At 38.2% G+C, this 26246-nt stretch overlaps 1 protein-coding gene across 1 annotated transcript in view; it reads left to right on the top strand.

Moving 5' to 3' along the window:
- The window catches only part of DOCK3 (dedicator of cytokinesis 3), a 568243-nt gene that overhangs the window by 443167 nt on the left and 98830 nt on the right, over positions 1-26246 (top strand). Inside the window, exons 10-14 of the mRNA XM_064595595.1 lie at positions 2639-2720; positions 7715-7775; positions 9023-9170; positions 20627-20715; positions 24957-25082. Coding sequence (XP_064451665.1) covers positions 2639-2720; positions 7715-7775; positions 9023-9170; positions 20627-20715; positions 24957-25082 — 506 coding nt within the window. The remainder of the gene's footprint in view (positions 1-2638; positions 2721-7714; positions 7776-9022; positions 9171-20626; positions 20716-24956; positions 25083-26246) is intronic.

Raw genomic sequence — 26246 nt, 5'->3', positions numbered from 1 at the left:
ATGTTCTTAATACAGTCCTTTCTTAGATGAGTGTTTGTAAATATTTTCTCAGTCTATAGCTTGTCTTTTTACTTTAACAGTGTCTTCCCAAGAGAAGATGGTTTTAATTTTGATAAAGTTCCGTTTATCATTTTGTTGTGATTCATGATATTCACTTAATAATCTGAGATCAAAGATTTTTCTCTTGTATGCTAAATATGGAAATACAAATGTGAATAAAATACACAAAGGTACTTGTCTTCATTTTTCTCCTGTGTTTTCCTCTTATAGTTTTATAGTTTTAGCTCTTATGTTTAGGTCTATGATCCATTCAAGTTACTCTTTTGTAAGCAAGGATCAAAGTTTAGTCTTTTTCATATGGATTATTAAGCGTATTTGTTGAGATTACTGTGCTCCTTTACTGAATTTTGGTGCCTTTACTGACAATTAATTAAGTATAAACATGTGTATTATTCCACATGTTAATAAAGACCTCCCTTGGGACGCCTGGGTGGCTCAGTCGGTTAAGTGTCCGCCTTCAGCTTGGGTAGTGATCCCAGGGTCCTGGGATCGAGTCCTGCATCAGGCTCCCTGCTCAGTGAGGAACCTGCTTCTCCCCCCGCCCCTCACCCTTGCTTGTGCTCTCTCTCTCTCTCAAATAAATAAATAAAATGTTTTTAAAAAAATAAAGATGGGCGCCTGGGTGGCTCAGTTGTTAAGCGTCTGCCTTCGGCTCAGGTCATGATCCCAGGGTCCTGGGATCGAGTCCCACATCGGGTTCCCTCCTCGGCAGGAAGCCTGCTCTCCCTCTCCCACTCCCGGGGCTTGTGTTCCTGCTCTCGCTATCTCTGTCTCTGTCAAATAAATAAATAAAATCTTTTTAAAAAATTAAAAAAAATAAAAAAAAATAAAGACCTCCCTCAACCCAACCTGCCCATTCAACTGTAAGTTCATCACTTCTACCTTTCCATAGCCATTTATTAAAAAGTAGCCTATGGGGCCCCTGGGTGACTCAGTTGGTTCAGTATCTGTGTTCAGCTCAGGTCATGATTCCAGGGTCCTGGGATTGAGCCCCATGTCAGGCTCCCTGCTCAGCCTTGTCCTTCCCCAGCCACCCACCTGACCCCACCCCCAGCTCCTGCTCTTTCTAGCTCTCTCTCAAAAGAATAAATAAAGTCTTAAAAAAAAAAAAAAGAGTGGTCTAGACTTACTGTTTCTGCCTCCTCACTTCTTACTCCTCACACTGGGCTCTTTCTCTACCATTCCACTAAAACAGTTATTGCAAGAATCACAGTAGTCTCTGTTCTGAACAGCCAGGGGGCACTCCTGTGCTTGTCTCATGTGATTCTCACTAGCCTTGGACTTCACTGACCCCTCCCTCCGCTTTCAGACATTTTCTTCCCTTGACTAACATAGCATCCCACCTCCTCCTTATTTTTCTATTTGTCGCCATATGTCTACTTTGCTAGTTCTACCTCTTTTTTCCTAAATATCAACGTCCCTCAGGATTCTGACCAAAGCCCTTTTTCCTGCTCCTTTATGCACATTCTCTCCTTATTGCCATCCAACCCCCTGGCTGAAAAAAATCTCAAGTTTATATCTGGCCCAAATATTTTTTGAGCTGCATTTCTGCATATTTAATTGTCTACCAGGACCACAAGCTCTATGAAAAAAAGTACCTTGTATGTATCTTGTTCACATTTGTAGTCCCACATTTAGCACACAGAACTTAATAACTATTTGTTGACTAAATGAACAAATGAATACATGAACAAAGTAAGCAACCTGTGAAGTTGATATTATATCTTATAATTCTAGGACAGTATTTTAATATTGACATATATGTGGTGAGTACGTGACTTTGGGCACAGGAGAAGTAAATTACTTTCAGAATCATATATGTGGTCTTTGCCATGGCTCAGTTTTCCTGTTGCAGTTGATGGGGAGCCTTGGGATGAAGAGGTAGGAAACTGAGCCTGGGCAAGAGTGAGAGAGCGAGGAGACACCTCTCCAGATGTCACAAACACTGTATCTCTGGTTTTTTAATTCAGTAACTTACTTCAGGAGTTAACTTGTGTTGTTTGTGGAATAAAATGTTTTAATGGCCCTATTAAATTCTGATTGCAACTTTAGTTATAATACATTATTCTCTTTGACTTTTTGCTCAAATTTTTGTAAGTCCCTGTAACTTTTTTTTTTCTTATTCCTGAAATGATTCTTAAGAGTTATATAGGAAGATGTAAATTGGGTAATGTAGATCTTTTTGGCTCGAGTATGGTGGATATTTTTATGATCTGAGTGTTCACATCAGAGAATGTATATGCTTTTTATGGGCCTAGCATTATGACTGGAGCTTTGAGGGTATTTGGAAAATAATAGAAGATAGTCTTAATTGCTCCTCTCAGGGAGCACACACCTTTAGGGAGATAAGAGTCACTACCAGCAAATAAACAGCAACAGCTGTTAGGCAATTTGTAGTGTCCTTTGCATGCTGCTTGGCAAGAAAAATAGTGTCCTGCCATTAGACATGTACTTTTGGCCTTTCCTGTCACTATAAGCTGTTCTGAAAGTGTTTAGGGCTTCTCTATAAATGCCCTTTTTATTTGTTCTGGAGCATGTGGTCCCTTACATTTTTCTGTCTCTCTCTCCTACATTTCAGTGAGCGGTTTCTGGTGAGACTGAACAAGAATGGTGGGCCAAGGAACCCAGAGAAGATAGAACGAATGTGTGCCCTTTTTACAGTATGTGCAAATTCTCTTTCCCTTCTCTGCTGTTGACTCTACCCAGGGGCCTGCTATGTGGATATTGTCACCCTGGAAACGAGCATTTATTCTTACCTCCCCACACACTGGGGAGATTAGGACTTGATTTATGTTTCTGTCAGGTTTTAATGAAATATTTAAAGAAAACTGAAATCAGCTATAGTTTTTAATTGATTTTTTATTAAAGAAATATAATCAAGTACCTTTTACTAATGTAGATTTTAGAAGCTATTTAATATAACAGACAAAATCTGAAAGAAGTCTTTCTTACTAGTCTTATTCAAGACCACTGGGAATTTCTCTGATGTAGAAGTATAGTTTCTCTAAAGGCATCCACCAAATTTACAGCTTTGCAGTTTTTTAGTGAGTGCATATAAAGAGAGACAAACTAAGTAGTTCTTCTCTCTCACATACCAAATAGAGGGTCTTTTCCTACTATGACCTATACTTTCATTTTTTCCCAATAACCATGCTGTCATTCATGGTCTCCAGGATCACAAACTCATCAGCTCAGAGAAGATGTAATAATCTGCTTCTAGAAAGTGCTCAGCCTCACAATACCACATTGCCTTGTATATTCTTCAAGTTGATTCTGATTTACTAAATGCTTTTTATTTAGTTTAAAACAAAAGGCAGTGTGCAGCTTTGTTTATTTCAGTTTATTTATTTGCTGAAGGAGAAAACAAGACCATGTTACAATTTTAAACCAGTTTTGACTCTCGTGGAGTCTTTGATCTGCTTCAGTGCTACTGAGATACATTAAGACCCATTAACGCTGGGAGGCGTGATAGTCTCACAGTGCTGCTGCCCTGGTGTGGGGTGCGTGATTGATGGGTGGCAGGTGTCTCAGAGCTTACAGTGTGCCTCTTAAACACAAATGAGATTTAGCTAGGCATCTTATATGTGGCTTTCTCTGGAAGATAAAACTGGATTTTTTACCTGACTTCTTTGTTCATTTACTATAACTTTATCTTTCAAAACTTCAAACAACGTTACCTGCAGAATCAGAAGCCACTTTCACAGGGATAGCTTCTATTGAAAATGCTCCAAATGTACAGAAACATTTGTAAGTCTAGTTAAGCTAAAGTAATTTTTTTTTTTTTTTTACCCATCTTTGAGCTCATCATACAAACCTTAGGAGATAATACTGGAAGAAAGAGCAGGTAAAGCAGACCTATGAAGACAATTAAGGGAATTAAAATGGTTTAGTCTGGGAAAAGCAACACTGTTCCTTCAGTAGGAAAAGAACAAGGGAAAGAGTACAAGTTGCAGTTAATGGGATTTAGGTTAGAATACTGGGAGAGATCTTCTGAAGTGAAAGTGTCTAAACATTGAGGTGGTCCTCTGGGGCCACCTTTCTGAAAGCAGAAATAGAAAGAAATGAGACACCCATCTGTCTAGAATGCCTCAGTGACCTTAGAGGTTTTCCTAGATCCTGGTTCTCTGATAAAGCAGCAAAAGAAACCATTGCTTCCTTGTTCTTTGGCATTGTGGAAACAGAGCTGTGTGCATGTGCTATCTTTGAATATGATGAGTACAGTCCTTGTCTCTTGAAAAACGAACTTAATTATGATGATATTTGAATGTAATTACAGTAAATCAAAATTTTCATTTTGTAGCATTTTAATTATCTATATGGGCCTAGAGGCCTACACTGTAGCTGTGACTTGATAAATCAAAGATGCACATAACATTCTTGTGCTCTTATTCTGCCACAATGGGAAGACACAAGGCTGCTAAAAATACCACTTCTGTAGTTCCCTTTGTGGTACAGCCCTGGATTGTTTTTTAAGATCCTAAAGAGTGATTTGAGAAATTTTTACAAAGCACATGAAATTTTTTCACAAGATTGTCTTAGCCAGGATTTTTGTGTCTTACTTTAAGCTATATGAAATAATAATTTTGGTGTAACCTATTTTCTCATCTAAGACTTGAGTGCCTCCTGTGGGCATAAGGGGTTTTCCAGATTGACATACGTGCTACAGATTTTGAGAGTAACGCACGAAAATGCAGCCACAGCTGTAGTCAGTGCCAACCTGATAGCTTACCTTAGCATCAAGAAGAGGGAAGCCTACAAACTGAGTGGTTTTGCAGCATTACTCAAGCAGACTTCAGAGCCACATTATAAACCAATCACATTATTCATGGCTCAACCTTGTTCTCTGTAAAATCTGGGTTTTTTCTGACCTTGTTAGATTTCAGAGCTTCCTGTCCAGGAAGAACTTTATCCAGAAGGAGGTGTTTCATATTTATGTGAATGCCTAATACAGTGAATATCTAATACAGTGATTTCCTAACTTTCATGATAAACAATGGCTATGTGTATGAGCGTGTGAGAGCATGTCTGTGAATTTACTTATTATTAGACATCCAGTGCTTCACACACAGTGCCTGGCAAATACTAAGGCCTCAGTAATGATTTAAATAAATGAATATGTTTCTTTTTTATTATATTTGAGTGACCAACTCAGAAAATGAACTTGTGTTGTTTTCCTTGCATTCATTGGCATTATATTTTCTACATTTATTTATATCTTCTGCTTCTTTTATAACATAAGTATGAATAAATCGGCTTTGTTATATATTTGTAAATCCCATTATCTCTACAGAAAAAGGGCAGTTCAGGCACAGGAAAGTGAGTTGACTTTTCCGTGTTTCAAATGGAACATCAGTAACTGAGTCCCAAGATGCTGAGCCCTGAGTCACTGCCCTATGACTACCGTATAGTTGGGCACCAGCTTTTAATTATGTAGGATTGGAGGGTATGCTCCAATGAGTAAATCTAAATTCAAACTCTGCTCACCAAATGAATGGTGGGAATCCCTCTTCCCATCTTGCTTTTACAGGTCTTGTGAGTATTTTAATGTGGGTAGCCACACTTGGTACTTAGTTGTGAAGAGTAAGTGTTTAGTAACTCTGTGGTAACTGTGTCTAACCATACACTTATATTTAATAGGATAGCTTTCACATTGAAATTATGTGGGACTCTCAAATAATAATTTCACATAAAATTTTTTTTGCACTGATTATTCCCATTTTATATTTATTGACTTCAAATAAATTACCACAGAGAGTTCTGGGTACCATGTACAAAATGGTCAGAAACGATCCCTACTCCATCTACTTGCAAAATACCATAAATTATATTTCCGTTTTCTTCCTTTCGTTCACTTAGAACCAAGAGAGAGGTCCTGTGCTCCTGTGTACAACTGATCTGATTAGTGTTTGAACATCTTTGGTAACTGGCTTGAATTCTTAGATGTAGGAATTAATCATCATACTGGTTATTTGATAGTTTGGATTAACATAGTCCAAGCTATGTAGAGGAACGATTTCACTTTGAAATGTGTCAAACATTTCTATATCTTTCAGTAAATAGACATGTTTAAATCCCCTCAAAAGCACATAAAAGTGGTAATCTGGGGTTGTTGTTTTTTTTTATTTTTATATGTATTTAGTAACCATTTTAATAAGTGTCAAAATACAGAGATATTTTGAGGGTATCATTTTAAATTCCGTTTATAAATTAAAGGAAGTGGTGAAATGGAGCCTGAACCATCCTTTTTCAGTTTCAAGACAACTTTCATGTAAAAATATTTCTTTGTGATTCCAGAGTTACACATTTATTTTAAATTATTTTGTAACCTATCTCATTATAAACATATTTCATTATTCCATCAAGAATTTGGTCAAATATCATAACCATCTAGAATCTAAAAGTTTCAATTTCACCATTGCACCTTACTTTTTAATGTCTCCTTTCCTTTCATATGTTTAGGACCATTCTACAGGGCAGAGCTGGGACTCCGGTAAGGCAAGCAAAGCACAGGATCCTGAGAGTAAGACCTCCTTTAACTTTGCACCCTGGGTGCCTTGCTTGCCTTACCCTAGTCCTAACCCTGCAACAAGATATAAAAATAAAGCAAACATGGGGACTCTGGATCTCAGAGCTCATTTGAAATTATAACTGTCACTTGCTTGTCCCTTTCCCTGCTTTTTTAAAAAGAGAAAAGCATCTGGAACCAATCAAAAGACGGGAAGGACAGGGAACTAAGTACGGAACTTATCCTAGAAGCAAAAGGGAAATCTTGGGAAACTGTCCCATTAAGGACAGAGGTTATTCCATCAATCATCATTAATTCACAACAGTGTCTCTGAGTGAGCAGCAAGTTGACCTGGTGAGAAGTCTGAAACAGAGTATATATTAAAGTTTTATTACTTTAAGTACAACATGTTAAAGTAAAATACATACCCATAAATGAACATTTTATTTCAAAATGTGTTCTAAACATAAATAATTTAATGTATAAAATTCTTTTCATAACTTTAGTTTTAAAAATTACTGATTGGATCAGATTGTTTACTTAAAGGAAGCCCTTAGAATTTTCTGGATAAGATTATTTTCAGCTCTATACTTCAGTATAAATGATGCATATCTAAATTTAGAAATCGAGATCAAATTATTGAGGTTTCACTAAGGCCAAATTAGTCTCTTCTCAAGGGAACATAGCTAGTGTATAATAATCAATGTGGACCAAAGAATAAACATAAAATTAGTAAAGAGTAAACTTTCAGAATTTCAGTCATTAATAAGCTTATTGGTGTTTTCCCATTTTTTTCTGCATTGAACATTTGTTACAAAATGTTTTTTATGTGATGTTAGAATAAACATGGATAAGGCAATATTACGAAGATTTCTAATGTGAGAATTCTTGTAGATATTTGTTGGGTATTCTAAATAAAAGCTGGGAAAATATTATCAATAAAATAAACTTCGAGAGGCATATAAGATATTCACACTTTCACTGCAGGAATCTTACAAACACTAAACCACTATGTGCTTTAGTCCCCCTCCCCACCTATAACATATGCTAAAAGTAACAAAAGCAGATGATTATGAGGTTCGAAATGAAATTTTAATTATTTTCAGTATATTCCTTGCCTTAATTTACTTGTGTTTTTTTTTTCCTTAGGATCTGAGCAGCAAAGATATGAAGAGAGATTTATATATAGTTGCCCATGTGATACGAATAGGTACTGTTGACCTTATCCGTTCACATGACTAAAGACCAGCCCACTTTGGGATAAGTATCTACTACTATGTTTGAGCTTTATCATCTCTCTAGCTCTTATTTGTGATGTCAGGTCTCAGGATGAGAGTCCAGCTTGTAGCAGAACTCTACCTTAAGCTCAACTGCTAGGGTAGCTGAATTTGACATAAATGAAAGCATTTTTTTTTTCACTTGAAATCTTCTGCTCCCTATTTGTTTTTGGACCCAAACTCTTTATTTCAAGTGGTCTGCTCTTTTGACATTCTTTCCATCACAGTGCCTTGCCTTTTGTACCAGCTTTTCCACTTCAGAGATCTTACAACAGGTTGCAGGTTGCCATCTTAACAGGTGGTGAATGGCCTTTGCTGTGTTTTGTATCCAAAAGTATGTATGTGTGCTATTTTCCACAGAATGAGAGTTACTATCCTTACTGCAGTCAATATATGGTATTTCACTTTTACCCCACCCAAGATGAAAAAAGTTAGTTTTGCTACTGTTCTGTGGTTGATTTACTCACCCTTATTTCAAGCATATGGCATAATTTGGGGGGCTATGACTAACCAAGTCTTCCTCCATAGGTTTGGGTTCTGGCATATCTTGTACCTTTTTGTCAAAGAATATTTTTTAATCCTTTGCCAACAAGACACCTGTTTTGCTGTACTTCCTAAGCATTTATTGAGGTTCCAGTTTTGCTCTTGCAAGTCCTCCACTGTAGGCACAGCCTTGGTAGGTGGGAAAAGCAAACTCCCATTCTTTCTGAGACAACTTTCGCTCCAGCAGAGGTTTAGGAGCAGCTTTGACAGCAAAATTTGGTTGGAAGAATAACACATTGTTCTTTGCATACATAGTTTTTACCTGGCAACTAAAAAACTCTGTATCCTTAATATGCCTAAGAAGTTTAAATCTAACACACTTGTTTTTCAAAGAAATTCATAAAACCACTGGTTCATTCTCATATGATTAATAAATGGACTATTGGTATTAAGGTAGATAATCAGGATGATTAATTGAATGTGGTGCAGGGCAAGAGCCCTGGCCAAAGGCCTGTTTGGCATTCCTCCACATAAATATTCTGCATCCTTGGATGGCTCCCTTCAGTCTTAAATTAGTCTTCCAATTTAGAGTATCTCTAAGGTGCCTATAGCTTTGACATCCTTGGATGACAACCAGGTGATACTGGAGAGGAGCCTGGAGTTCTCAGTCTGACTGGTATGTTCTGCTGTGCTCCAGGCCGGATGCTCCTGAATGATTCAAAGAAAGGCCCTGCTCACCTGCACTACCGGCGACCCTATGGCTGTGCGGTCCTCAGCATCCTGGATGTTCTACAGTCACTCACAGAATTAAAGGAAGAAAAGGATTTTGTTCTTAAGGTTTACACGTGAGTAATAGAGATCAGAAATATTAATAATTTACAACATAAGACATTCCAGCCCTACCCTTGACAGCAGCAGTGCTCAAGCTTTGTGGGACACAGAACCACCAGAATATGTAGGATAGGGAGTTTTTTAAAAATGTAGAGATTTTGATCTAAGGTCTATATATATAAGTTTCCCAGGTGATTCTGAAGCAACTGAATTTGGAAACTTCTATCCTAAACTAGAAGTCTGGTAGTATAGACTTCTGTACTACCTCTTCTATCTAGGACTAACCAACATTATTATACATTTACAGGAAAACTAATAATGTAATTTCTCATGTGTTTTGGATATAAAAGTATCTTCTTTGTCTAATACTTGCCCCCCAGATATGGTAACTGAGCTAGGTACCAATGCAAATTGCTTCAAAGAATGATCATGAGTCAAATTGAGGAAAAGCAAGTTTTTCTGAGGAGCTGTGGTTTCACTCTTCACTTTTGTGACCACGGATCCATAAGTCACACCCAACTGGTCATGGCATTATTTTTAATGTTCATTAACCAGAGGACCTACCTTATAGAAGCAGTGCATCTCCTCCTGATTCTTATTAAACAATAGAAAAAAAATAAATGAAGAAAAGGAACAGAATTCAGGCATATCATCTGTCTTTGCTGATACAGACTTAGGAATAGTAGTGCTGAAAACATGATCTGTGATGAGTTTAGTGAGTTTTTAAAGTAAGTGTTTTTAACTATGAGAATTTTTTTAAAAAAAAACATCTGTCCTCTTTTGGTTTTAACCCAGTATTATTTTTCCAAATGAAATCTGATATTGTCCATCACCATGTTAATGTATCTTCACCATAAATATTGTATGAATATTTTTCTGTATTATCTGTTCTGATTCAGGCAGGAAATAAACTTAATTCACAATTATACTTAGTTTGGGCCTTTGTATATTAACCACATTTTATTAATTTCAAAATAAAAGTCCAGACCTCCTTATTACCTATTTTGCCTTAAGCACTGTTCTGTTCAGAGTTGTGTACTTTATGGGATGAGGATCTTCCTTTGGAATAGTAACCTACAAAGGAAATTTTGGTGGGTTTTCTCTTCCTTTCATGCATCAGTCACAGACTTTCTCCATATCCCAAATCTCTTCATTGATGGCTGATGGGAACTGCTTTTTGATATACTTTCCTCCCTTTGAAAAGGACTAAACAGGAATCCAAAATCATCATCATTATCCTCTTACTCCACTCTGTCCTTCCCAAGGGCAAAGGGTTTATAGGTAGCACTCCCAAATTGCATCTCTTTGCATGTATCAGCTATTCCTTGCTTCACTGCAAATTCTCATTGTGGATAGGGGCTTGCTCAGCATCCCTCTTGAAATCATGCTGTCAGGCTTAATTGGCCTAATTGCTTCTAAAACAACAGAAGATCATTATCAAAAAAAATTTTTTTGAAGGACTAATAGAATCAAAATGTAGGATAATTTTTCCACTTGAAAACAGTAAAATTGTCAAATAGAGTTCCAACTTCATGTTTGCAAAATTGATTTTGTGCACAGTATGGAATTCCTCTAGGATTAGTGTTTTAAATCCACATCAGCACAGTGAATCCAGCCCTTAAGAGAAGCAATATTTTCCAATAAGCTTCATGGCACATGTTTGTTAGATTGAATTAGAAGCTTTAAAGATTTAATAATTGTTATTAATAGTGCTTTAGCCTCTGTTAGGACAGGATTTTGCAAAGATAAGAGACCCCTTGTATAGTTTTAATCAATGAATTGGCAAAATATCTCATTAGTTGTTAACATTCTCATCATTTCTTTTATTATTCAGTCAGCCTCAACCAGTGAAGATTCAAGCTCCTGGGTGTCTCTTGCCAAAGCCATTCCTCTGGCTTAATAGATGTTGTTTAATATCATGTGTGTGTGAAGTGAAGGTCCCATGTTGTTTTAAGAAAATCTCAACAAGAAGCTAGGGCATGAAAACTAGGTTGCTTCCTAATGAGCCAAAAGCCTGAAAAATCACAAATAAATCATCACTCTATGCAATTCAGTCTGATATAGATATCATATGTTTCCTCTTGGACAGAGGGACTAGGGTCACAGGCAGGCACAGGGCATGTCGAACCTGGAGCCTAGGACACAAAAGGAGAGGAGTGCTACAAAGCTAAAGCCAACACTAAGGTGAAGTCAAGGTGCCGTAAATAATGCATGTGACCAAACACAAGATGTTTCTGCATATGCAGTGACTACTTTCCAAATTCACAGTGTGACACAGCCTAAATAAACATTTTTAGGCCAACCTTAATGAAATAGATAATAACTACTTAGAATATTAAATCTATTATGTTAGTTATATTTTAAATCATACTATATAAAATGTATATTACCCATTACATATTCAACCACATGTTATATAAAATTGAGACAAATATTACATTTTCCCCACTCTCATGTGTTATGAGAAAATTTTTTTCAAATTCTTCATATGCAACCATGTCATCAGGATTTTGTCAACATGAGAGCCACTTTCTGAGTCATCTGACACAGTTTTCCAAGGCATGGTCTTTCACTTCCATCAGGTTGGTTTTGATCTATCAGTCTTTGAATCCTTTATGATGCGTTCACTAGAAGTTCATCTTGAGGCTCAATTACATTTTTGCTGAATATTTGGACACTTGCTGTTTCTGTGTCTTTATTTGTCCTGTAGGCCCATGTATGTGACCTTAATAATACAGCTGCTTACTATGCTACTTTTAAGGTGAGCTTTACAATAACATCCAGCTCTTCAATTTGGAGGTCATATCCAAGGGTAATTACTAAATCTGTGTAGTTTTGCTTTTAAAAAAGAAAAAAAAAGGTCTTTAACCAATTCTGTCAGATAAGTTTTATAAACATCTAAAACTTGCATTGATTGAGATAATTTCAGGCTATGTAACTTACCCAAAATACTACTGTGACATTCAAAATAAAGGGGTTCAGAGAATGCCCCACAACATGACAGGCTTTGTGAGGGTGGAAATATAAGGTGGCAATCTCTTCTCTTATGTGATGACTGGAAAGGACCCTATCCTTATATTTGAGGTAGACACACATTTCCTCTGAACATTGACTTTGGGGTCTTTGTTTCATAGCCACCTTATCCACGAAATTGCCTCAAGTTGAGAGTACTTGTTTAGGAGCCATTCTTAAATGGAGACCTGTTCTTAAATGAGTGAAGGGTCATTCAGCCTTCCTCATTTTAGTAGAGAAAAGAAGGCTCAAGTCTTTATATATATAACAACATCAAATGAAAATACTGCTTCTCACTTGTGAGTCAGTTAAGGAAGTAGCTCATATTTCTCTCTCTCCTAGCCTAGGCCTTCCCAATTTTCCATGGATCATCATCTACCCAGGACTGTTATCTGCTGTGTCTGTTGTCAGTGTATGAGCATCTGCACCAAATGTCTGCTCAGGCCATTGCAAAGAAGACCTAAATCCAGTAGGTCAATGCCCATGGAACTACTCTGTTTTGACTTGCAGTGCCCACCATCTCTAGCCTTAGAGCCCAGTTAGATTTGTTTGTATGTCAGTGCTGCTGCAAAGCAGAATTCATTAAATAATGGGCCAGAGTAAAGAATGTCAGCTCAGGAGACTCCAGTTCATGTAGAGGTGAAAAGGCTCACAACTCTAACACAGATATAAGTGTTGGCACATTGAGGTCCTAAGTATTCTCTGCCACAGGCTTGGAAACACACCTGCATTCTCCATTCCTTTTCTGTTGTTCTGCTCCTCCAGGAAAGTCACATTGAAAGAATGAGGGCTCTAAGAGTAGACAAACACAAAACCACCTTCATATAACAACTTTGTTAACTGGGTTTAAAGTAGTCAGTGGTATGTATGATCCCATCTTGTTTTTTTTTTTAAGATAATACTTTCATCTATTAAATAGATGGATAGATTAGATAGATGAGGTGGTTGGTAAACAGAAGCTGTGAGATTTGGAAAAATCACCCTAATTCCCTGAACTTCAATTTCCTCATCTACAAAATTGAAAAAAAAAAAAAAGGAATAACGTAATATAAGAAACTACAAAAAAATATCCATAGAAACTAGTGAATCAAACAGGAAAAAGGTGGTAAATAAACAAGAAGACCAGTGGTTCAGGAAATGAGGTCTAACCAAATAATGGGCATACTGCCTGCCATCTAAAAAGGAGTTTCCTGTATTTTTTTTTTGCTAGTGACTCTTGGTTACAGGTAAGCTCCACCTTTACATCTAAACTGCAAATCCTATATAATTCCATGCATAATATCTTAATTACCCCATGGTACTCACATGAAATTTCCCATAGTCCACGTACTTCAGTTTAAAGGAAGTTGACCAAATTCAGCCTTCTTAACTGGTGAGAGAAGGCAACACCAGAGCTCACGTGTCCTTGCAAACATCTCTGCCTCCAGCTTGCAAGAGTCCAGAAAGCCCCTTTTTTTCCTCCACAGGGATAGAAAGAGCATTTTATACTGATACATGGTAGAATTTATAGTGGAGATCTAATTGTCATGACCCTTATGCATATAATAATGACTCAAAATTACTATAGTCAATTTATTAGAAATACAAAGAGAGCATAAAAGTACAATAAAAGCAAGAGACTTTAACATGCCTCTTGACACACAGGAAGACAAAAATGAATAAGGATGGAAATATTTAAATCAGGTAAATAACTCTGACTTAGAGAATCTGACTAAGGTTGATGTGACAGATACTAACAGTCAGCACCTTTGAACGCTCACCATGGGCTGTCATTACCCCTCTTTTATTGATAAGGAAACAGGCACAGAGTGGTGAGGCGTGTGTTTGAGCAGCCTGATTAAGAGACTATGCTCTTAACCTCTTGCTCTCCTACCTCCAGATAGGGTGAGCATAATTTGTCATCTAAATCAGGACATTCTGATAGTCAAAAGGAGTGCTGTTGATGCCAGGACAGCAGGTGTAAATGGAGTATCCCCGCTCGCGAGGCCATATGGTCCTCCCAGCTCTAGACAAATCTTTTATCCAATAAAAAGAATACATCTTTTCCAGTGCCTATGGAACATTTATAAAAATTATTCATAGAAAAAATTTCCATAAATTCCATAAGGCACAAGCCACACTCTGATCACAGTGCAATTAGCATATAATGCATCATATTAGTCATCCAAAAGGGAAAAAACATATAATCATCCTGATATCAAAAAAGATACTTGACAAAGGTCAATCTTCATTCCCAATTTTTTTTTCATTCCCGATTATTTAACAATTTTAGCTTAGTAAACTCAGAATAAAATGCTGTTTGTTGCAATTTGAGTGGGTTAATAGATAACAGTAGATTGGTTCTAAGAGCAAAATATTAAGCAGGTATAGATAAAAATGGATATACAATACAGAGTGGCATAGATGGAAATTTATAATGTATATATATATACATATGTGTGTATACATATGTAAATAGTATATATAAACATGTCACTTTTATTAGCAAGAAAACTTATTTGAGATCACGGTTTGGATCTATGAGCCACATGGACTTTTGTATTTGTTTCCTATGGCTGCTATAACAAATTACCGCAAATGTGGTGATTTATAACATAGAAATTTATTCTCACAATCTGGAGGCCAGAAGTCTGAAATCAAGCTACCAGCAGGACCACACTCATTCTGGAGGCTCCAGGGGAAAATCTGTTCTTTGCATCTTCTGGGAGCTGTCAGCATGCCTTGATTTGCAGCTTCATCACTCTAATCTCTGCTTCTGTGGTCACATTGCCTCCTCCTCTCCTGTCTGCATTTTCTTCTCTTCTGTGTCTTAAATCTTCCTCTGCCTTTCTCTAAGGACATTTGTCATTGAAGTTGGACTCACCCAGATAATCCAAGATTATCTCCTAATCTCAAGATCCTTAATTTAATTACATCTATAAAGATCCTTTTTCCAAATAAGGTAACATTCACAGGTTCCAGGGATTAGGATATGGATATATCTTTTTAGGGGCCACCATTCAACCCACCACAACTTGTGATTAACATGAACCCTGAGTCAGAAAGACTATTGAGTCATCATCAGAGTGGAACCTGGTGGTGCAGAGGGATTGTCTGTTCTCTGCAAATAGGTTGGTCCCAAAAGAGGGAAGAGGCAGAATTGACATGTTCATGCCCAGCTCCTTCTTCTAGAAGTGCTGGCCGGGGCGCCTGGGTGGCTCAGTTGGTTAAGCGACTGCCTTCGGCTCAGGTCATGATCCTGGAGTCCCGGGATCGAGTCCTGTGTCGGACTCCCTGCTCAGCAGGGAATCTGCTTCTCCCTCTGACCCTCCCCACTCTCATGCTCTCTCTCCCTCTCAAATAAATAAATAAAATCTTAAAAAAAAAAAAAGTGCTGGCCAAAGAGGTCACTCTTTCTCCCAGGAAAGTGACTAAATGGGGCAGAAATGTTACTCATGGAAGCCCTTCTACCACCTGGAAGGAGGACTAAAACTTAGTATTTCTGTTAAAGTGTTATGTGTGCATGCTTGCGTGCTATTTGTCTTTTTTTAATACTCTGTACTAAAATAAACATATATAGGTTGTAAAATAAATAATTTACATTTTTCATAAATAAAAATGCAGGGGCACCTGGGTGGATCTGTTGGTTAAGCGTCTGCCTTAGGCTCAGGTCATGATCTCAGGGTCCTGGGATCGAGCCCTACATCGGGCTCCCTGCTCAATGGGGAGTCTGCTTCTCTCTCTCACCCTCTCCCTCTGTGTGCTCTCTCTCTCTCTCTCTAGTTCTCACTCGTAAATAAATAAAATTATAAGTAAACAAAATCATAAATAAATAAATAAAAATGCAATTTCTCGTGGCCATGACAGCACATCCAGAATGTATCAAATTAGTTTGTGTCAGCTTGGTCTTGGAGATTCTGTTCAATTAGACCATTTTTATAGAAATATGTGCTGTTTTTCTTCATCCTTCTGGATACTTCTCTCTTTTTTTGCACTTTAATCAGGACTACATGAAACAGTGGTCAGCATCAGTAGTATTTCTAAATCTGTAGGTTGTTGCCTATTTTCCAGCTTATTAGGACTTTAACCAAATAAAAGCCAAAAGAACACCCAAAGAGAAAGAATTTTAACATGGAGTATTTGCACTAAATTAAGTTTTACACCATAACCAAGACTCAGGAGTTGTAATTAAGTAGAGACAAAATGGGAATGCTGACTGACATCAGGGATACAAGGACCCTGAAGCCCAGTGCAGGAGTAAGGTTTTCAGGGTTATAGTACTCAGCCTCTTTCTCTCTGCACCCCACCCCAACCCTGCCTGCCTGTCCTACTTTTGGGACCAAGCAGACCTATGTTTAGACTCTAGCTCCACTTCATTCTTCTCAGTAAAATGAACATTAGGAGAATTAAGTGAAATAAAATATGGGAATATACCCCAACCATTGTCTACTACCTATAGTAGGCCCCCTTCTAAAAATGCAAAGGTTATATGCAACTGATAATTATTGAACACAAAACATTGAACATCTGAAACTAATGATGCACCATATGTTGGATAATTGAATTTAAACAAAAAATAAAATAAAAAAATAAAATGCAAACTTAAAGGTCTTACAAACAACCCTTTAAAATTTCTTAAGCATTTTAAACATTTTTTGTGTTGTTCACCTTGGAGAAAGAGGAGAAGAAAGTTGGGTGAATAACATCATCAGAAACACAGAAATTAAATTAAGGAGATTGTAGGGAAGAGGCAGATGCTAACGTGTGCTCTGGAACATGAGTGAATGAGAAGAGTATTCTGAACTCTGTTGAGCAGAACCCGAACTCCTGCTCCAGTGCTTCTGAATGCTTGGGAATCCCATGTAGAAAACCAAAATGCTCTCACCTCTCTGTCTTCTTCCTTGAGTAAAATCCCTGGACATGTGGTAGTTGAAGTGCTGTGCTGTTTATCTCCCCTCTGAGGAAAGCAGGCTGCTACAGAGGCATACAGACCTCTTTTAGATCACAATCCCTCGTGTGTCTTATGATTGAGGACAAACTACCAACATCAGTAATCATGCTCTACATATTAATTTGATTGGATAGAACATAATCATGCTTCATTATAATCACAACTCATTTGATTATTTAATAAATGCTCCCATTTATAATTTGTCCTTATAAAATATCCTAGTGATTGGTTAAAATATGCTGATGACAGCACATCCACTTATTTTCAGATGATTTGAGTAGCTCCTTGGCATTCAGGAAAGGAAGATATTTGAAAGATCAGTTAGGAGGTGATTACACTAGTCCAGAAGAGAGATGATAATGGTTGTACCAAGGCCATGAAGAGGAGAGGTGAATGAATTAATACACACTGACACTGTGGATGTGATTGATAAAGCGCTATCTCCACTATACTGCAAAAAAAAAAAAAAACCCATACATTCATGTTTTATTGGAGAAATGCTGAAATTACACCATCTGTTGGAAGGAGGGAGTTAATTTTCAAGACTCTTCTTTTGAAGTGAGAGGGGCAGTATGTTATTTATGACAAACTGTAGTCAGATTTCTGTTAAAGAAAGTAACTACTGATCTTGTAAACCTAGAAAGTGACACCAAAAAAAAAAAAAAAAAAACCTGACAGCAAGACAAGTCTTTGAATCCTCACCAGCTGGGCACTTCTCTGATGTACTGACTGGTTGGAAGAGATGAGACAGTGTGCATGACAGACAGGAAGGGCTGGATGTGCTGTTGCCAGCACCTCTCACTTTTGATTTCCAACTGGGTTGCTAAATCACAAGTGCTCATCCTGAAGAACGCTCTCCCCCTTCCTTTGTTAGAAAGGAATTCTGTAAGTAGAAGCTATCCTCACAGCTCTGGACTACAAGAACTTCATCTTTGGTAATTCTTTGCAGCATCTCTAAGTGAGACTTCTTTATATTGATTAAGGAGTTCGAAGGGCCACTGACTGAGTAACAAAATTAAGCTAATAACTAATTTCCTTTATCTCTTAATGGCTTCCATACAAACTCTTTTATTTAATTGTTCTTCACATTGCTTGTACTTCACACTGCTGGATGGCACATGATAAAACTTTTTTTCTGTTGTTAAGTCTTTATACTATTTTTTCAGCTCCTTACTCTTTGATTTCTTTTTTATTATTATTTGAATGTAGTTGACACACAACATTACATTAGTTTCAGTTGTGCAACATAGCGATTCATCTTCTCTATACATTATGCTCTGCTCACCACAAAAACAGAAATACTGTATGATCCAATAATTCCACTACTGGGTATTTACCCAAAGAAAACAAAAGCACTAATTCAGAAAAGACATATGCACCCTTATGTTTATTGCAGCATTATTTACAATAGCCAAGATATGGAAGCAACTCAAGTGTCCATCAATAGACAAATAGATAAGGAAGATGTGGTATACACACACACACACAGACACACACACACACATACACGGGAATATTGTGCAGCCTTAAAAAAAAGACTCAAAGAGGCACACGCACCCCAATGTTTATAGCAGCAATGTCCACAATAGCCAAAATATGGAAAGAGCCCAGATGTCCATCGACAGATGAATGGATATAGAGGATGTGGTGTGTGTGTATATGTATATATGTATATACACATACATACATACACACATACACACACACATACATACACACACACATACCTACATACCATGGAATATTACTCATCCATCAAAAAGAATGAAATCTTGCCATTTGCTAGGATGTGGATAGAACTAGAGGGTATTATGCTAAGTGAAATAAGTCAGTCAGAGAAAGACAAATACCATATGTGGTATTTCATTCATATGTGGAATTTAAGAAACAGAATAGATGAACGTAGAGGAAGGGAAGGAAAATAAAATAAGATAAAAACAGACAAACCATAAGAGACTCTTAACTATAAGAAACAAACTGAAGGTTGCTGGAAGGGAGGTGGGGGGGGGATGGGCTAAATGGGTGATGGGCATTAAGGAGGGCATTTGATGTAGTGAGCACTGGGTGTTATATGCAACTGATGAATCAATAAATTCTACCCCCAAAAGTAATAATACACTATATGTTAACTAAATTGAATTTATTAAGATTTTATTTATTTGACAGAGAGATAGAGCCAGAGAGCACAAGCGGGGGCAGGGTGGGGCAGGGAGAGGGAGAGGGAGAAGCACGCTCCCTGCTGAGCGGGGAGCCCGATGCGGGGCTCAATTCCAGGACCTCAGGATCATGACCTGAGCCGAAGGCAGACACTTAACCGACTGAGCCACCCAGGCGCCCCAACTAAATTGAATTTAAATTAAAAAAATTTTTTTAAAGATGTGATCTTGCCATTTTTGACAACATAGATGGACCTAGAGGGCATTATACTAAATGAAACAAGTCAGACTGAGAAAGTCCAATACCGTATGATTTCACATGATAAAATTCTTACTGGGGTTTCCTATTTGAAGTGGCTGTGCTGGACTACACACTTCTGCGTAACCATGGAAAGATCCTGTGAGTTTTCCTTTGTGCCTGGGTCTTCCATTTTAGAGTTAGAAGGTATGGACTCATACCTTCGTACGGAACAGGGAAAGGGGTGGGGCCAAGGCTCTGGGGACTCTTGGTGTCACATGGAATTTTCAAGAGATGACCCCAATCTCATTTCAGTTGTTTCATCAAAGTGTTTGCATTAGGATGAGGAATTCCTGGTCTCTGTTTCTAAACTATAACAAGTACTTGTGTGGTTGCAGCTCTCTTGGAATTGCGCTTTAGAGGGGAAGACTCTGAAATGTCAGAAATTAACAGAGGTGCAATATTGTTCCTCTGTTCTCTCTTTTGTCCCAATCCTGAAGCCCCTAGGGAAGGACTTTATATGTTTAGACATTCAACCTTCTCTGCTAAGCTCTCCTTTCCCTTGACTACAGAGGTTTTCACAGTGGATCAAACTCACTATACTCTCCTAAATTTTTCTCCTCTCTTGGTTTGGCTGAAACAGCCACAAGCATATATCCACACTGCCCTGAGCTTAGCAGGATTTTCCTCTGGGGCCAGTATAATGACTATTGAATGATGGTACAAAGCCAATGCAAGGCATGGCAGTTCCTAAACAGTAGTCGTTGTTGAGAGGAACTGTTATTTTCCCTCTCAGGAACTTGCCTCTGGAACCTAGTGCGTGTGTGTGTGTGTGCGCGCATATGTGTGTGTATAAGGGACTAGAAGAGAAAAACTTGTCATGTGGGAGAGTGCTACTTCAGAGAAAAGGATATTTTGCCACTTAAAATATTTGTTGAGATTCATTTTAGAGTTTCAACACTTTCCTCAAGTGTGAATCTTCTATGGGCCTTAACAGAAAACAAGCCTTGTCTAATTTAGTAAAACATAGGAAAGTGAGTTTGAAGTTTTCCTTCAAAGTTAGCATTTCAGTTGGAACATCAGACCAGATGTTGAAAAGCCTTGAGAGCCATAATGCCTGTCCTTCTGTTGCAGGTGCAACAACGAGAGTGAGTGGTCCCAGATCCATGAGAATATCATCCGCAAGTCCAGCGCCAAGTATTCTGCCCCCAGCGCCAGCCATGGTAACATACTTCTCTGGCTAGAAAACTTTGTGTCGTGCTTGCTGTTGCTGATCATACAGACCTCAGTGAATTTCTGCTGATCAGTTGCCATATGTAAAGTTCAGTTCCCTACAAACATTTATTCTCCTCCCCAGTCACTTTCTACTATTTTTTTTGTGATAATTTGAGATCTTTCCTAATTACTTCTAACCAAAATACATTTTCTGTTCTTTCTAAAATGGATTCCATGTGCTTTGATGGGTGACTTGAGTTCCAATTTAAATCCAAAGTGAACAAAAATTGCTGCAGGGTTTGTCACATTGTGAAGTCTGTGTTTTCCTGAACAAAGAATACACATCCTAGCCAAAAATAAAAGACAAATATTAATAATCACTTTTTCTATTCCTGTTCAGTGTTAGCATCACCAAGAAAGCCTGACACTAATGAGAATCAGTGATTAATCTGCCAATATCATTCAGGAACTAGAATAGACAATCTTTATTTCACAGCAGCTTTTTATCTTAGTTCAACTTCTTTTCCTTTTTTTTTTTTTTTAAGATTTTATTTATTTATTTGACAGAGACACAGCAAGAGAAGGAACACAAGCAGGGGGGAGTGGGAGAAGGAGAAGCAGGCTTCCCGCAGAGCAGGGAGCCCAATGCGGGGCTCAATCCCAGGACCCTGGGATCATGACCTGAGCCGAAGGCAGACACTTAATGACTGAGCCACCCAGGCACCCCAACTTCTTTTCCTTTTCCCTCCTTTTCTTTTAAAACGCTTAATTTCTCTTTAAGTCTTGGTGCAAATCCACACATTAGAAAGATTGTATTTTCTAATTTGAACATTAATTGCTTGATTAAATTAGAAGCACTATTTAAAAGCCTCTGAGCTTTTATGTACACTTGAAGATAGCTTTCAAATTATATAGAACCATGTTTCTTCTGACAGTTTTAACCTCTCAATTATCTCATAATCTCTTTTACATAACTTTCTTTGTTTTTTAACTTCCATATCCTTGTTGTAAATAGAAAGTGGGCCTTAAACAACAGTGTAAAGCCACTGCAAGACATGGCAGTCTCCAAAATTATTAAGAAGAACTAAGTTTTCACTACTAGGTATATATCCAAAAAGTACAAAAATGCTGATTCGAAGGGGCACATGTACCCCAGTGTTCATAACAACATTATCAACAATATCCAAATTATGCAAAGAGCCCAAATGTCCATCGACTGAGGAATGGATGAAGAAGGTGTGGTATATAAGTATATATATATACACACACAATGGAATATTACTCAGCCATCAGAAAGGATGAATACTTAGCATTTACATCAACGTGGATGGGACTGGAGGGTATTATGCTGAGTGAAATAAGTTAGACAAAGACAAATACCATATAATTTCACTTATATGTGGAATTTAAGAAACAAAACAGATGAACATAGGGGGAAGGAAGGAAAAATAAAATAAAGAGGCAAACCATAAGAGACTCTTAAATGTAGAGAACAACTGAGGGCTGCTGGAGGGGAGAAGGATGGGGGGAAGGGCTAAATGGGTGATGGGCATTAAGGAGGGCACTTGTTGGGATGAGCACTGGGTGTTGTATGTGGACGATGAATCACTGGATTCTGCTCCTGAAACCAGTGCTGCACTGTATGTTAACTAACTTGAAATTAAAAAAAAAAAAATTTAATTTTTTCTTTATCAGGGTTAGCAGATACTCAACTAGGAGGGTCCTCAGAGCAGCTCCACACCAGAGGCTGCAAAGTTTGAGACTCTCAGCTAGGAGTACTTGATTTCTCTAAAACTCTGGCATGGGGAGCCTCAGGATCTCTCTCACTATTTTCAAGTGACTGTTTTTTCTGTGTATGTCCCTGGATGCCAAGGAGCTCCATGTAGTGTGCTTGAAGGGGAAGGGAGCCCATATTTCTCATCTAAAATGAGGCTAAAGCAAGAAGCAAATAAGCCTTGTTTTTAAAATATAAAGTTACTGGTAATTTGGAAGACTACCATTCACATCCATACTTATGGTGTTCTTTGCTTTATTTACTTACTTGATTTGTAAAGAGCTGCCTCTGGCTACAAGTTCTTGGGACATGATATGATTAAAATATGGAGAACATTATAAAAGAAAGATTGTAGTAATAATATACTTTTAAAAACAATTGAAAGATTAGTTTCCACCATCACCTCCCCAGGTTAAGATGTTGAATTGCGTCTCACTTCTCAGAGCAGGGGCGGTGCCATCTTCAGTGTCTGTGGTTTTTATCCAGAACTCACAAACACTGGCCATTTCTAATCACACTTGCTCTAGTAAAAAAGGCACCTGCAGAATGCAGGGGGGCACACAAAAAATTCAAAATGGATGAAAGACCTAAATGTGAGACAGGAAACCATTAGAATCCTAGAGGAGAACACAGGCAGCAACCTCTCTGATCTCAGCCGCAGCAACTATCTTGCTAGGCACGTCTCTGGAGGAAAGGGAAACAAAAGCAAAAATGAACTATCAGGACTTCATCAAGATAAAAAGCTTCTGCACAGTGAAGGAAACAATCAACAAAACTAAAAGGCAACCTACAGAACTGGAGAAGATATTTGCAAATGACATATCTGACAAACGTTAGTATCCAGAATCTACAAAGCGCTCATCAAAATCAACACCCAAAAAGTAAATAATCCAGTTAAGAAATGGGCAGAAGACATGAATAGACATTTTTCCAAAGAAGACATCCGGTGGCCAACAGACACATGAAAAGATACTCAACAACATTCATCATCAGGGAAATAAAAATTGAAACTGCAATGAGATATCACCTCACATCTGTCAGAATGGCTAAAATTAACAACACAGAGGAAGTCAATTATCATATGGTTTCACTTATTTGTGGAACATAAGGAATAGCATGGAGGACATTAGGAGAAGGAAGGGAAAAATGAAAGGGGGGAAATCGGAGGGGGAGATGAACCATGAGAACTTATGGACTCTGAGAAACAAACAGGGTTTTAGAGGGGAGAGGGAAGAGGGGATTGGTTAGCCTGGTGATAGGTATTGAGGAGGGCACGTACTGCATGGAGCACTGGGTGTTATACGAAAACAATGCATTGTGGATCACCACATCAAAAACTAATGATGTATTTGTATGGTGACTAACATAACATAATAAAATTTTTTTAAAAATTAAAAAAAAAATAAAATTAACAACATAGGAAACGATGGATGTTGGCTAGTATGTGGAAAAAGGGGAACACTCTTACACTGTTGATGGGAATGCAAACTGATGCAGCCACTGTGGAAAACAGTATAGAGTTTCCTCAAAAAGTTGAAAATAGAACTACCCTATGACCCAGCAATTGCACTACTAGGTATTTACCCAAAGAATGCAAAAATACTGATTTGAAGGGGTACATGTACCCCAATGTTATAGAAGCACTATCAGCAATAGCCAACTTATAGAAAGAGCCCAAATGTCCATCGACTGATGAATGGATAAAGAAGATGTCATACACACACAAACACACACACACACACACGAATATTACTCAGCCATCAAAAAGAATGAAATCTTGCCATCTGCAGTGATGTGGATGGAGCTAGAGAGTATTATGCTAAGCAAAATAAGTCAGAGAAAGACAAATACCATATGATTTCACTCATAGGTGGAATTTAAGAAACAAAATAGATGATAATAGGGGGAAAATAGAGAGGGAAGCAAACCATAAGAGACACTTTTTTTTTCTTTAAGTAGGCTCCACGCCCAGCATGGAGCCCAACTGGGGGCTTGAATTTACAACCCTGAGATCAAGACCTGAGCTGAGATCAAGAGTTGGATGCTTAACCAACTAAGCCACCCAGGCACTCCCTAAAGACTCTTAAATATAGGGAACAAACTAAGGGTTGCTTGAGGGGAGGTGGGTGGGGGTGGGCTAAATGGGTGATGGATATTAAGGAGGGCACTTGTGTTGAGCACTGGGTGTTATATGTAAGTGATGAATCACTAAATTCTACCCCTGAAACCAATATTACAGTGTACGTTAACTAGAATTTAAATAAAAATTTGAAACAACAAAAAAAATCCTTTAGCTTTCTAGAACATTTCTTTAGAATAACATACACTTTCTGCATCAAAATTTTTTTCAAGAAAAGTGCTGAACTTTGCATATTTTCTTCCAGAAAAAAAAACATGACTCTTTATGTCTTTTCTAGTACTAGAGTACAGGGTGGAGATGTGGTTCTGAGTAAGAAAATGCTTTTGTTTTTGCAGGTCTTATCATTTCTCTGCAGCTTCTTCGTGGAGACATGGAACAGATTAGGAGAGAAAACCCCATGATATTTAATAGGGGATTGGCAATTACAAGAAAATTGGGATTTCCTGATGTCATCATGCCAGGTAGGCAGCCCTTCTTGGGCCTGGGTTGGGAGCAGGGTTAGAAGGATGGAATCTGGTGCTCCTCTCATGAGCAGATGGTGAACTGTGCTGGGGAGGAGCCCTGCAGCCATTAAAAGCCTCTGAATCCAAGTCAGGTTGCTGACTACAATCTGTAGTCAGTGGCTCCTTTATTGGCATCTGTTCTTTTCCAGAAGCCCCCACATCATATTCACCCATGCGACATGACAATCCAGCAGATGGGCTTTGTTTTCTCCTGTAGAGACTAGATGGTAGGAACCAACATGAAACTCTTCATGGGGATGCTTTATACCTTCTTTGGCTCACAAGAGCTTCCTCTTTAAGGGGAAGAATACACCAAAATATGTGCCTGTAGTATTGATGAATCCAATTCATATAGGAAAAGCAGATACATTTTAATGTATCAGAAAACAAATCAGGCAAATGGTATGTTAGGCACTAGGAATAGTACTACCTAGCCAGTTTCTTACAGATTGGCGCACTGTTCTCATCTAATGCCCAGCGAAAAGCCAGAGCAGAAAGTGGGAATGGATCAACCCTCGTGTGTGGTTCTAGAAGGTCAGTCTCAGGTTCATGTTTCCTAGTCAGGTTGATGCAGGCAAAGCTAGAGAAGTGGATTGAAATAGGCCATCAGAACCAAGAGGACTTTAGGGAGTGAGGGAAGGATAGAGGTGTGGCTCAGATGGAGGGATGGTGGTCTGATAAGCAGAGGAGATATGAACGAAGAAGGGGAAATCAGAACAAGCAAATAGCTGGTTTTCTGAATGGATTACAGGAGTAGTGGACCTACCCTTCCCATTGAATTTTAATGATCCGGTAAAAGCTTGTTTGCTTCTGTTTGAAAGAGCCAGGGTAGACCAGACTGAACTGATTGTGACCACTCTGTATATCACCTATTTGGAGTTCTTCATGGTGCTCTAAATTCCCTTGTTGGAAATATTTGTCAGCACACACCCAAGGGGGAGTATGGCCTGAGCACAGAAGGCCCAGGTGATGGATTCAAGCTGCCTTCCAACTTCTCCCACTGTGCCTGGACTTGTTTTCTCTTGCCTGCATCCCCTCCCCATAGACACTGTGAATGCAGAGTAAGCGGCTGGGAACAGCCCTCATCTCCTGCTCATGCACACAGAAAGATCTTTTGGGTGG

The sequence above is a fragment of the Mirounga angustirostris genome, unplaced genomic scaffold (genome assembly GCF_029215605.1).
Source record: "Mirounga angustirostris isolate CCGP_5_RB_7025 unplaced genomic scaffold, mMirAng1.0.hap1 SCAF_1, whole genome shotgun sequence".
In the NCBI taxonomy this organism is placed as follows: Eukaryota; Metazoa; Chordata; class Mammalia; order Carnivora; family Phocidae; genus Mirounga; species Mirounga angustirostris.
Note: the sequence above shows the minus strand (reverse complement) of the source record. Positions and strands in the feature narration are given on the sequence as shown.